The sequence below is a fragment of the Myotis yumanensis genome, unplaced genomic scaffold (genome assembly GCF_028538775.1).
Source record: "Myotis yumanensis isolate MYYU_CA2020_CCGP unplaced genomic scaffold, mMyoYum1.0.hap1 SCAF_2, whole genome shotgun sequence".
Classification (NCBI taxonomy): domain Eukaryota; kingdom Metazoa; phylum Chordata; class Mammalia; order Chiroptera; family Vespertilionidae; genus Myotis; species Myotis yumanensis.
Genome location: NW_027223753.1, coordinates 186,787,290 through 186,801,739, shown reverse-complemented (window position 1 = coordinate 186,801,739; position 14,450 = coordinate 186,787,290). Strand labels below are relative to the sequence as shown.

At 35.6% G+C, this 14,450-nt stretch overlaps 1 protein-coding gene across 1 annotated transcript in view; it reads left to right on the top strand.

The window, feature by feature from the left end:
* Nucleotides 1-14,450, top strand: part of SEC62 (SEC62 homolog, preprotein translocation factor) — a 29,979-nt gene that overhangs the window by 2,937 nt on the left and 12,592 nt on the right. The window contains exons 2-5 of the mRNA XM_070406846.1: nt 5,393-5,501; nt 6,502-6,607; nt 12,529-12,733; nt 12,982-13,074. Of these exons, the coding sequence (XP_070262947.1) occupies nt 5,393-5,501; nt 6,502-6,607; nt 12,529-12,733; nt 12,982-13,074 (513 nt within the window). The remainder of the gene's footprint in view (nt 1-5,392; nt 5,502-6,501; nt 6,608-12,528; nt 12,734-12,981; nt 13,075-14,450) is intronic.

Genomic DNA, 14,450 nt, shown 5'->3' with positions numbered 1-14,450 from the left:
CAGATAAACAGGTTCAGTGAGGTTATGTGACTTGACCCAGGATCACTCATCAAGATAGTAAAACCAGATGGAGACCAATTCTTTTAATTCTCAGTTGAATATCCTTTCCACCTCACCATTGATAAAATAAGAATAAATTGTTCTGAAATACTTTAATCCTGAAATCTTTATATTAAATTGTATAACCTACTTAACATGACTTGCCCATGCTAGTGAGAGAATTATCCCAATTAATATTCTGCTTATGGAAAATATCTAGTTGAGTTTTGGAAAATTAAATGGCTTACTAATTCTTAGAACTTTTATCACCTGCATTGCAGTTAATTTGGTTGCACCCAACTGTCCCCGGCAATAAAATTCGGCCTTATCTTGGGCCAATAGGCTTAATTTCAGAAAAGAGAAAGTTTAGGACTATACAATCTGACTCCCTGGGGCCTTCTGAAGAAAGAAGAAACCCAGGAAGCAAGTCCAGAAGTTTAATGGAGGGCTTACAATAGGAGTGAAGCAAAGAGGGTATTACAGAAGGGCACTGTAGAGTTAAGATACAGAGACTTGCCAGACTTTATTAGTAATGTGCTGTGTGACTTTAAGCAAATAATTTATCTAAGATCCCTCCAGCTTTCAGATTTTATTGTTAACCCTGTTTGCATTTTCACCAATATTTTCATAGTACTTGTATGAAGATACAAATTCAGTTTGTGAACTAACCTTTTTCTTTTCTTTTTTGCTCAATTCAGTTGATTTCTATTGACTAGCAATTTTTAAAATTCTTCTAAATTAAAACTTCTACAAGATTGAATGAGGCCTGAGGCTTACTGACTTGATCTAATATTTTTTTCTCAAAAAGGTTGTCTTAAGTTCTTAAATACTGGCTATATATATAGAAAAGGTAATTCCTGTAGTATTTGAGTGTTGATGTAGTACAAAGTAAAAATAGTATTTGTTAAATAACTTGAGAGTGTTCTAACCAAACTTTCAGTTTATATAATTTTGGATTGTGAGTTGCAACAGCTAGCATCTTGGTATTTGAGTGCAAAGATGGTAGTCCAGCCTCAAAACATTGGTTCTTCGCTTCCTCATTCTAAGACATTTGAGCTCATTCGTTGAACTATATAAAGTTCTTTTCATTTGAGGGTTGATGAGTTGGTTTCTCTTATTAGTGGGTCCTGGTACTCTCAAAAGGCCTTCACTTTTTGTTAGGTTTCTAGAAAAGTTATGAAATTTTCTGAAGATTTGTTCACATCAAAAGGGAATAAAAGGGGACATGCTATAGTCTCTAGAACATAAACAGGAAGAGGGTAAGACCTTTATACTCTCAGGCTGCAGTAGGGGAGCAGTGAGAGTGAAGACTCCATGGCAGGATCTTCTGTATTACCAGCTTCGCATGGTCATGTCCCCATGGTCATGTTCCCTTGGCACTCTTATATAGCATTCCGTCTTTCTGGCTTCAAAGCCTTAGCAGATTGCACAAATGCTATACTTTCATTAAAGACAGCTTACGATACGTATGACTTATATGTGGTATAATGAACATTTATTTCATAATTCACAAAGGAAAATAGAAACTTTTTTAGGATTTGAACTTCAAGGAACAAGGAAGGTGTCAGTTCTGTTAAACCAGTAGTTCTCAACCTTCTGGCCCTTTAAATACAGTTCCTCATCTTGTGACCCCCAACCATAAAAATATTTTCATTTCTACTTCATAAGTGTAATTTTGCTACTGTTATGAATCATAATATAAATACCTGATATGCGGGATGGTCTTAGGTGACCCCTGTGAAAGGGTCGTTCGACCCCCAAAGGGGTCGCAACCCACAGGTTGAGAACCGCTGTAACCAATATCTTGATAGAATTCACTAGTTACAGTTTCAAGGGAAGATACTGATACCTTAAGTATAAATGGATAAGTAACTGTGTCTAGTTGGGAGAGATTATCCAAACCCATGTTTTCTGGGTCTGTTCTGTTCATTGTTGCTTAGTAGTTCGTTGTTGCTTTATTAAGGAGGGGAAAGGAATGAAAATAGATTACAGCTGACTCTTAAAAAACTTGGATTTGAATTGTATGGGTCCACTTATACGCAAATCTTTTTCAATAAATATGTTTCCCTGGATTTCACATGTGTGGATTCAACCAGTGGATCCACGGTCTTGACTGTATGCATTTATTGATCTGTGCCATTTAATATACAGAACTTGAGCATCCAGGGATTTTGGTATCCATTGGGTTTTCTGGAACCAATCCCCCATGGATGCCATGGGACAACTGTAAAATTTTGGGGTAGTCAAAAATTATATACGGATTTTCAACTGCACGGGAGTTCTGCTACCCTAACCCTAGCATTGTTCAAGGGTCAACTGTACTTAAATCTGTTTTGCAGTGTGGAAATGACTTTGGTGAACTTTAAGTTAATTGTTAAAATGAGGTTTAAAAATGTGAATTCATGTAGTATCAGATTCCCTATTGTATAAAACTAGAATGGACTTTTCAGTTTCTTGTGTATCTTAATATGAGATTTTACATGTTGATGCCTCCATCAACAATCAGTAGATTAATGCATTTACACCTGTGCTCAGTAAATGGTTTAATTGAGTGTTAGTAAGAGTGTAGACTTGTCATGCCTAAAGTTGATATGATTGTTTTTTCCCCCAGAATCACCTTCCTCCCAAATTTCTGTTATTGGAAAACTGTACTTTCAGTTGATCAAATTAGAGGTCTGACATCTTTGATTCAGCCATTTCATTCATCCTTTATCATTGAGTCCTATCTCCTCTACATTTGAAATGTTTCAAATGTCCACAATTCTTCCCATTGTTTTACTTGAATACTAACTACTTGAAATTTCTCAAACTGTCAGGAAGGATCTTCAGCCCTGTTCTGCTTACTAACTTACTTACTTACATACTTAGCCTCACAATGCTTCCTAACTTATTTCTATTTGGAGCCAATTTTGTGCTCATTCTTAGCCATAATGTTTATGCTGTCTGTTCAACTTACCCCAAACTTGTTATTTTTTCAAAATCAAGCTCCCTCTTCCAAGAGGTCTTTCATAGATATTTTCATCCACTTTGATAATCCTACTCTAAAATATTTTTTTCCTACCACTTATTTTGAAAAATAATAATTGCTGTCCTGGATAGTTATAACAAAGTATAGGTATCATGCTTTACAGAATTTTGGCATTAAGTGTAGCACCCAAAGATAATATAGAGTAAACACTCAGTAAGTGTGTTATTTGAATGATTTTTGTTTATTGAGACTTCTCACCCGCAATAATTTTTAATTAAGCATATTCCTGTAACAACTTATTAGTTAATTAGATAAACCTTTATATTTACAACAGATATATCAAATTAGGGGGGAAATGGACATAATTATAAAATAGAATTTTTTATAAGCCAATTATAGTATCATTATTTTCAGCTATTTGTAATATTACTTTTTTATTGTATCACAAATATACAGGATATTAATTACTAATCGATGAGACTTCTGGAAGTCCAGTGTATTACACAGGCATAATTAAGTACTATCATTTAACATATGAAACTAACATATGTTAGTATATTTTAGTGTGATTTCAAAAATTGAAGTATAGAATTTCACCGTTTAGCAAGTCAGAAATGTATTTTGTGACTAGGCTCCAAACCAAATCATGATGAACCTCATAGATGTTAGTGAGCTTGGAGTGTTAGATTTTGAAATATTTTAAAGATTTTATTTTTCTGTGATACATATTTTTATATATAAAGCTAAAAGTTTTGTAGTTATATAAATATTTGGGTTTTACTATAGTCTTTATTTGTATTGAATGGTTTGGGCTTTTAATTTTTATTGACACAAATTATAATCCACAAATGGGGTAGTATCAGAGTATAAGAATCATACACCGTCAATTGGGCTACTGGAAGTAGAGCTGGGAAATTCAAAGGAAGAAATATGAGAAGTAGCTGCCAGGTGACTCAACCAAAGCACAGGCTTTTACTTCATGTAACAAATCACTCCTTTCCAGGATAAAATTAAAGCTGAAACCTTGGTTTGTTACTTGTTCCTTAGCATCATCAAACATAGCTGGATTCAGTCTTATCTATAATATGTGGGAAAACTGACTCAAAAAACAGATGGTTTAGGTAGTTTATTTTTTTCTATTTCATGTTAGAATGTCTTGCCTGAAATGTAGGTATCTTTAGCATTAATTCTTCTCAGCATCCTAGATTCTTAGCAAATAATTCTTTATTATTATTTGGCTCTTTATTCATTTAGAAACAGACTTCCCTGAAATTAGTCACATTTAGATTATATATTGCTAGAAATATTGTTTGTGTGCTTTATGTATTATGCTTAAACATGTAATTAAAGGCAGTACTTTTGTTTCAATAGCTTACAGCAATAAGACAACTTCTAAAGGTTTATATATATGTATATACACACATACACATACACATACACATACACATACACATACACACATGATACAAACGTAGACTGCCTTCAGTTTCTTCAGTATATTGGTGGGGAGAATAAGTACACAGAAGGAATTATCAAAGAAGTCGTTTAGAATATAAGGAAATAAACAGAAGATGGGGAATGATAAACAATGCAGAAAGTAAGAGAAAATTTAGAGGAAGAAATGGAAGAAAGAAAAGAGGGAAGGATTAAAGCAGCCTTTCCAGAACTCTCCATGTATTTCCATGAACAGTTCTTCATATAAGAGTGTAATTTATCTATTGCATTTTTATTTTTGCTTTACCCCTAAAAGGGAAAAAAAGAAGCAAGACAAGGTGAGAAAGGAGTCCCAAACAGTATCTGGGATTTGGAATCACAAGAGGAAAGGGAAGAGAGTACAAATCTTCAGCATTTCAGACCTTAGATAATTCTTATGGCTACCACACTGGGGCAGCTATCTTTGGTTAATCTGAGAACTGCTCCTAAGGCCTGTTGTCCATTGTTCAGAGTACATGGCTTTGGTTGTTATTTAATATTTATTTATGGCACCTGTTTCTACTTACTTTGACATTTGGGCACTCACTGTTAGCAACCGCTTAACCTTTTGAATTATTGCTTTGTGGCTTATAAAAAGAGACCAGGCAAGAGTGAAGGTGAACTGGTACAATGTAGTTACCATACTGGAAAAACAACTCAAAATGAATGCCTGTAGCTGAGGTCAAGAGGCAGTCAGGTTTTGACTCTATCAACTTATATTTGAAAGACATGTAATTTTAAAAATTCTCCATCTGTCTTTTGTCTAGATTACCACGTCTACTCCAGAGAAAGTTTGATAGAAGGTCCTATGTTCCACTTAAAAAGATTTGCAGAACATATTTGTAAATTATTCTTTAGTACATGAATCTCTCAAGTTAATGATTGCATTAAATTAATATTCTTACTTTGCAGGAAGTTGGTGAGCCATCTAAAGAAGAGAAGGCTGTAGCCAAATATCTTCGATTCAACTGTCCAACAAAGTCTACCAATATGATGGGTCATCGGGTTGATTATTTTATTGGTAGGATTATATCAGTGTATATATCTTATGAACATACCTAAATTTGGGATATGTAGATGTTTTAAAAGTGTTTTCCAAGTGTGATTAGGGGAGCTGGGTGATGACAATTGATTGTCCTTTTCTTTCCTTTTATGATTGAAACTATCAATAAGAAGAAGATAAAAGGAAGTACTTTGTAATAACATTTCTTGGAAATGTTTTAAATAGAATTTATTTTCAGTATTAATACTGCCTTTTGTTCAGATAGTACATGTACTTAAAGATAATCCTTTTGTAAAACTCTGGAGTAGAATTCAGTGTGAAGCAAATCCTGTTGGAACCACCTTAGGAGCTTTGGATCTTCACATAATCCAACACCCTTATTGTAAGCTAATGTTATCTATAACATAGTCCCATAGCTTATAAACAGTAGTTGAGTTTGCCTCTGATCCATTAAGATTGAATTGCCATTATAGAAAAGAAATCCACTTGCCTTTCTTTAATATAATGATTAGTTTTTATATTCATTAAGAGTTTAGAAAAATTGATGTGCTATTCGCTTCAGAACTAATATATTTAGCTGCTTCTAGCAGTAGCTTGTTCAGAACTTCTTCCTCAGTGGGTTACAGTTAAAAGCATAATGACAGAATTTGTTACTGGGGGAGAGGAAGATTTTTGGTTTCTTTAGCCTTCATTTAATTGTAATTATTCGATGATTGATATTTATATTTATTTTGGATTCTTTGTTTAGAATATTTTCCCATTAATTTATCTTGCTTTAGTTAATGTTTTAAAATATAATTTATTTCCCAGCATTACTTTAAAAAGATGTTTACTGATATGCTTCACAAATTGAGGTTTTGAGGAACTATTTATCATGATCATGTCAGACTTAAATTTTCTATTGAATTTGGTTGTATTTGCTGATGCCGTTATGTTGAAATTTGCCTTAGAAAATATTATTTAGGTAGACATACATTTCTATGTATACTAAATGTAAAATAATAAATTTCTTCTTTAGCTTCAAAAGCAGTGGATTGCCTTTTGGATTCAAAGTGGGCAAAGGCCAAGAAAGGAGAGGAAGCTTTATTTACAACAAGGGAGTCTGTGGTTGACTACTGCAACAGGTAGTGTTTATTTCTTAGTGAAGGATAACTAAATAGTAACTTAGTAATATTCTCCATAGTTCTGAAGCTTCTTACCCATTTTCATCATTAAACGTAGTGATATTAAAACAGTTCAAACATAGCTTTTACATGCAAACTGGATTTCTTAAGTACCTCTGGAAGTACATTTATTTGGTTATACTGTCATATTTTTATGATTTTTATTTGTGTTCTATTAACATTTGAACATTTGCCAGGCTGACTAAACCAAAGAGGTCAGCAATAAAAATCATACAACAGTGCCTACAGTGAACAAAAAAGTCTTTCTTTTCTAGAGCAAATGGTTGGGGAGTCTTTTCTAAAATGTTGGCAGGGATTCCTAATAGACCTGTTGTTCCTGGGGATTTTGTTTGCTTGTTTGTTCTTTTAGTGCCTACACACTGACCTATTAGCCAGTACGCTTCCATATTTTGTTTAGTGATTGCTAATTTACTCCTTATAAAATCAAGGCAGCTGCAACATCTATTTTCTTGACTCCAAAATGAAGACTACACAGTTCAGTAATCTACACTAATAAAAGAGAAAGATGCAAATTGACCATACCTTTGCAACACCCACCAGCCAATCAGAAGTGAGTATGCAAATTAACCCAACAAAGATGACGGGTTAATTTGCATACACAGGTGCTGAGTGGCTGGGGGCAGGGCAGGACAACAACACAGGCGTTCCTCACCGCTCCAGGCCTCTGGGCAGCGTGGGAAGGCGGAAAGGCGGCTCTGGCCAGCTGGAGCAAAGGCGGTGCTGGCAGCCAGGGGAAGTAAGGCCCATTCTTGCACGAATCTTCGTGCATCGGGCCTCTAGTGTATTCATGTTTTTCATAATAAGTACTCCTTTGGGAAAAATTTTTGATGGTGAGTGGTATATAAAAATCAGTTTCCTCTTGGAAATAAGTACGCTGTTTTTTCTTTTCAGTTTTTCCCTTAGGTTTAAATAGTTCAGCATATTTATTAAGATGTTGATGAACCAAGTTTTTTTTTTATAGTAGGTGGGAATTTGACATTTTAGATTATTTTATATGTATGGTAGGGAGGTACACATAGCAATTTACTAGTATATTGTCTAAAGACATTTAAAGTATCAGCCACATGAGGCTCCTCTGAAAAACCGTTACTTCACAACCTTGTTTCTAAAGCTGTAAAGTTAAGGAATTATTAAAAATTTCTAAAATTGCCCTATCCAGTTTGGCTCAGTGGCTAGAGCGTTGGACTGTGGACTGAAGGGTCCCAGATTCCAATTCCAGTCAAGGACACATGCCCGGGTTGTGGGCTCAATCCCAGTAGGAGGTGTGAAGGAGGCAGCCAATCAGTGATTCTCATCATTGATGTTTCTATCTCTCTCTCTCTCTTCCTCTCTGAAATCAATAAAAACGTTTAAAAAAATTTTTTCTTAAAATTTGTAGTTGTTAAAAACTAGAGTCACTAATGGACCTTTCAGAAGCAATACAGTTTTCATTGTTGGAGCAGGGATGAGCTAAGTGGTATAGTTGGTATTTTTCTTTACAGCCACTTGTATGTTTAGCACTCCAAAGTACAAATTTCCCTGCCTTGCCTCAAAATAGATTGTTTTTTATATGTGATATAAAAACTAAGCAATGTAATAAACACAAAAACAGAGAATGCTATGTAAATGATCCAAAGTCACACAGCTAATTAAAGTATCAGAGCCAGAATTCTAAATGCAACAGTCGTACTCTATAGCCTCTGCTATATATATATATTTCAGAGAGGAAGAGAGAAGGAGAGAGACAGAAACATCAATGATGAGAGAGAATCATTGATCGGTTGCCCCCTCACGCCTCTGCCATTGAAGATCGAGCCTGCAATCTTAGCATGTGCCCTGACCTGGAATTGAACTGTGACCTCCTGGTTCATAGGTCAACGTTCAACCACTGAACCACACCAGTCTGGCCACAGTCCATGCTCTTAACCACTGCATGCTATACTGTCTCCAACAAAATGATGATGCATTTAATGAAGTAAAAATTAAGATGAAGGAATTTACCTGTCAATGCAGGTATCCTCTGCTTTCTGAAAGTTCGCAAAAGACCTACATTATTTTTTTAAATATATTTTTATTGATTTCGGAGAGGAAGGGAGAGGGAGAGAGAGATAGAAACATCCATGATGAGAGAGAATCATTGATTGGCTGCCTCCTTCACACCCCCTACTGGGGATCGAGCCCACAACCCAGGCATGTGCCCTGGACCGGAATTGAACCTGGGACCCTTCAGTCCAAAGGCCGATGCTCTATCCACTGAGCCAAACCGGCTAGGGCAAGACCTACATTATTACAGTAACAGCTTTATTTGTAAAAGCAAAAATCCTCTTCATATTTCTTTAGGTTAACAAAAATAGGTACTAAAGTGAAGTGACATAAAGCAAATTTTTGAAAAGCAAGAGATACCCTTATTTTGCTCCCTTTCAGCTTATAAAAGGTTTCCTAGGAACTCTCTTACTTTCAAATAGCAGGGAAAATAGAACTATTTGAATATTAAATCTATAAGCCCAAATTTCTGAGGAGAGCAGCCGGCATTAAGCCACATCTGTTAGCTTTTTAGGAGTATTGATACCTTGTTATATGAAAAGCCCAAAAGACCTGAGTACAGAAAATGCCCTAGAGCTGTGGTCGGCAAACCGCGGCTCACGAGCCAGATGCGGCTCTTTGGCCCCTTGACTGTGGCTCTTCCACAAAATACCACGTGCGGGCACGCACGTACAGTGCAATTGAAACTTTTTGGCCCATGCGCAGACGTCGCTATTTTGTGGAAGAGCTGCATGTGGCTCGCAAGCCGCAGTTTGCTGACCATTGCCCTAGAGATACACTCATTTTTCATTGTGTATGTTATTCCCATTCATGTCAGGTTGTTTTTCCTTTCTGCACTAAAATGGGGACACATAACTACTTAAATTCTTCAAAGCCACTTCTAATACAACCATGGAGGCCTCATGATGGCCAGCCCTCATGGATTCCTGCTTGGCTATAGACAAAAATACAAAAGGACACTTTTCCAGTCTCATTTTCTGAAGCTGCTAAGTGGGCTTAAGGGAGTCTGAAGACAAATAGAACAAGAAAGTGTAGAATAATAAACAAAACAAACATCTAAGATGTCCTAGTGCAGTGGTTCTTTGTGTCCTATTTCAAGCACGAACTCTTCAGCCTTTAATCTAGCACCATCCTAACTCTCCCAAATGACTGCATCGCCAACCCCCAGTCCAATAATCTCCTTCCAACTCCTGTTCATATGCCACACTCATTCTCTCTTCTAGTCTTTACTTCATCATAACCTGCCACTTTCCCCAAATGGCTCTCCCTCTCTCCTGTCTGCTTTTCAATATAAATATCTCTCAAGTTCCATCTCCACCATGTGATATTCCTCAGGTCCTCCAACCCACATTAATCTTTGTATCTAAAGTTCTACAGTATTTATAAAGCTGCTATCATATAGTTTAGCCCTTAACTATTTTAGAATTGTTGCACGTGTTAGTTTTTTTTTTAACTTCTTGGCAGCTAAATCTGAAGGCAATTGTAGGACTGTTTTATACTTTATTGTTAGCACATAAGTGAAAGTCCTGAACACATATCTGGCATCTATAAATGTTTGTTAAACCTAAAAAAAAAAAAAAAAAAATTAAGAGGTGAGGAAAGCAATTTAATAACTTGCTGCCTTTAATCAATTTATTTATTCAACAAATATCTATTATATGCCAGGCCCCGGAAATACAAAGATGACTGTGACTTGGTTCCTGCCTCCAAAGCACCTAATCTAGTCTGTTAAAGAAGATTCATGACTACTACAGTGCAGTGTGTTCCGTAAGGAAGACAGAGATGGGGAAACTTAAGAATGGCTTCACAGGAAAAATGTGTCTTTTCAAATTTTGAAACATAGATAGCTGATTACCCAGCAAACGATAGGAGAAAGGACATTTGATCCTGGCAAAGGGCACAGAACAGGGAAGTAAGATAGGGAAATATGAATAGTTATGTGAAAGTGTCAGAGAGCTTTGTATAAGTGATTTGTACTATATGACGTACTTAAAGCTTAATTAATGAAGGCCCTGTTATTATTACAATAGTATATGTCATATCACTTTTGAGGCATAAAGTGAGTTGAAGTAGAAGTTCTCTGGAAACCTATCAAGGGATAAGTCAATGATTCTACTTATTACTAGTATTACTTATTACAGAATGGAATGATGTTAAAATTAGTGATTCATGAGACCAAATGTGTTTGTGTATGTGTATTCCATAACTATTAAAGAAATTCAAGATTTTGTTATAGCAGTAATGGCTAACATATATGTCAGGCACCATGCTTCTCATTTAGTCCTAGAAACCCCTATGAAATAGCTACCACATTTCTATGTGTTTTTTTGTTTTTTTTTTTATTTTAGAGAGAAGAAAGGAGAGGGAGAAATAGAAACATAAATGATGAGAGAGAATCGTTGATCGATCGGCTGCCTCCTGCATGCCCCCTAGTGGGAATTGAGTCTGCAACCCAGGCATGTGCCCTGACCAGGAATCATATGTGACCTCCTGGTTGATGGGTTGATGCTCAACCACTGAGCCACACCAGCAGGGCTGAATGTGAACTTTTCAACAATTTGATTGGTTTACAGTCTATTTTCCTTTTATGGGGGTGGGGCTGTGCAGGAGTGGTGAGAGAGCTGATTTTCCTACTGGCTCTGTGTACTTCTGTGTCTACTCGCTAAGGGAAAGATTTTTTTTCTCTTAAAATCCTGTTTGATTTTTTAAATTATTTATTACTTTATTAAGAACAAATTTTTCCACTTAAAATGATATAGAAGAAAATCCAAATTAGTTATATAAAACACATTACCATTTGAGAATGTGTACTCAAGTATCTGTGTGTATATATATATGTACTCTTCATATGTGGAAATCCATAATATGAAGTGTAATATGAAATGCTGGTTTGTAACTAATATACAATGAATAGGATGCATTTTTGTTTTCATATTAAGTGGTAATTAATGTTCCTGATAGAAAATCTGGAAATCACATAAGTACAGAAGTAAATAAAATTAGAATATTTTCATTATAAATTTTTATAAGAAATTCTGAAGTAAAGTAAAATTTTGAAATCCCCCTTCATATTCAAATACCTACCACTACTCTTAAATCTCACTTTCTACCCATAAGTAGTTAATTATTAAGGGACTCATTTCAATTTTTTGTTGGTTTACATACATATGTATATGTGTAGCGGATATTAACAGTGGAGTCTTTGGGGGTATTTCAGACAGTTGCACGATTACTTGCTACATAGATCTTCTGAACAAGTGGAAGGCCATGTGAGGGTACCTAGAAGTTAGCTTTGTAGAGATGTCCATGGGGTGTACTAATGGGACAGGAGAAAGAAGCCCAGCCAGGCAGGTAAAAACCAGTGCTCGGAGGGCAGAGCATAATGACCAGAAATAAGTGATCATTTGGCAGGAGAGGGGCATCCAGTTAACAGGTGGTATGATGTGCTTGAGCAGGCCCCTGAAGGTGGGTAATCACCATTAACAGGCACAGGTGGTGGCTGTGAGTTGTGTTTTGGTGATTGTACTTTATCAGGCAGAAGTGAAGACACAAATCAGAAACTCTGAAACTGGAACATAAGATTTGAAAAGATGGCTTTTAGGTGACAAATGTAAGGATTTTTCAGTGGGATTATAAGGTTAGAAATATGAGACAACATTAAATAAAACAGAGTCTTGCTTACTCTTAATGAACGTAGAGAAAACTTCATAAGGGTAATTCCAAACCTATACAGTCTCGTATCCAAATTATATAGTTTAAAAAATGAATATTAGATTGATACCTTTTATATACTCAGATTGGCTCTGTATCTTATAATTATCATACCTTTTTTTCTAAAGGCTTTTAAAGAAACAGTTTTTTCACCGAGCACTAAAAGTAATGAAAATGAAGTATGATAAAGACATTAAAAAAGAAAAAGAAAAAGGAAAAGCTGAAAGTGGAAAAGAAGAAGATAAAAAGAGCAAGAAAGAAAATCTAAAGGATGAAAAGACCAAAAAGGAAAAAGAGAAAAAAAAAGATGGTGAAAAGGAAGAATCCAAAAAGGTGATTTCAATTAAGATTAAGTAAAAATCAAAAGTCATTATGTGCACAGGATTCCTGGCATATGAGCAATCTTAAAATACTCTGTAACAACCATTTAAGATAAGCATATTCGGGTTTTCATAAATACCAGGGTTGAGAATTTTTATTTCTGTATCTCAAAGATTAAAATTTTGTTACTATATGAATGTCATTGTGCTTTTTGCTTGTTTGTAAGTGCTTTTTCTTCTATTTAACTTGTGTTTTAATAGGAGGAAGCTCCAGGAACTCCCAAAAAGAAGGAAACTAAGAAAAAATTCAAGCTTGAGCCACATGATGATCAAGTTTTTCTGGATGGAAATGAGGTGAGAGTATCTAGCTGATAGGTAGACATCCAGTTTTCCATTAGAATATTTAGAATTATCTTTAATGCTTTCGCTAAGAAAACAATTTTGATAAATCTAACCTGGTAGATATAAAATTTACTCTTTTTAAAAATAAATTATTTCTCTGGCCCTGGCCAGTGTGGCTCAGTGTGTTGGAGCATCATCCCGTATACTAAAGGGTTTAATCACCAGTCAGGGCACGTAAGGAAGCAACCTATGGATGTTTTTCTCTCTCTCTCTCTTTCTTTCCGTCCCCCTCTTCTCTAAAATCAATAAAAAACATATTTTGAAAATCAATAATTTTTCTGAATTAAGACATGAAATTTATGAAAAATCAATCAGAATTAGGTTCAGCTGTGTATGAGTGATAGGAAACCTGAAATAACAGTTACTTAAAACAAAATAAATGCTTATTTCTCTGTCATCAAGGAAATCTGAAGGATTAGCACTACAGATAATGGCAGCTCCATGGCAGGTCTGAACTCTCCCTTCTATGTGAAGAAGAATTCCCTCATGGTCCCAAATGACTGCCCGCCTTGTATCTGCATCCAAAGGAGGGAAGGAGAATGAGGGACCTGCCTCCTCTTTAAGGACCCCTCCCAGGAAGCTGGCAGTTTCCTTTCTTGGATTCCATTATCCAGAACCTAGTCACATGGTCATGCCTAGCTGCAGTAAAATCTTAGAAATATGCTTTTTGTACTGGGCAGCCGTTTGCCCAGCCCAAAATGCAGGATTTCCATTGCTATCAAAGGAAAAAGAGCAGAGTGGTTAATTTAGTCATTAAACCAATACAAAAGTGTTAGTTACATACTGGCCATTGAATTGTTGTGAATTTTAAGATCTATCTCTTCTTCCTATGCCTAATACAAAAGTAGTATATGTAAAGTAGAAGTAGTGATTTCTGGGAGCTATGAGTTTGAAATTCTAGGAAAGCTTTTCAGAAAATATGTGCCCTAGGCTCATTTCGGACACAATTGCATGAGAATCTCATGTGTGTATGTGTGTGTGTCTTGTTCTGTAACGTGTTCCAGGGTGATTCTGATGTGAACCCATGCTTAAGAGCCACATAATTCAAGACCACACATCAAGCATTGGCTTTATGCCAAAATATTTTTATAGATGCTGGGAATAGCATGGTACATATTCTCTTAGATGCTCTTATTGTCTAGCAAACGTACAAACTTTTAAACATGGTACTGTGTTACAGTGTGTTAAGTGTAATGATGTGAGAATACAGATTAGAGATGGTTAATTTAATCAAGAAGATAAGGAGTTCTGAAGATCCTAAACACTTGAGCTGAGCCTTGAAGGATGATTGGCACATTACCAGGTGCACTGGGAAGGTGTTATAGACC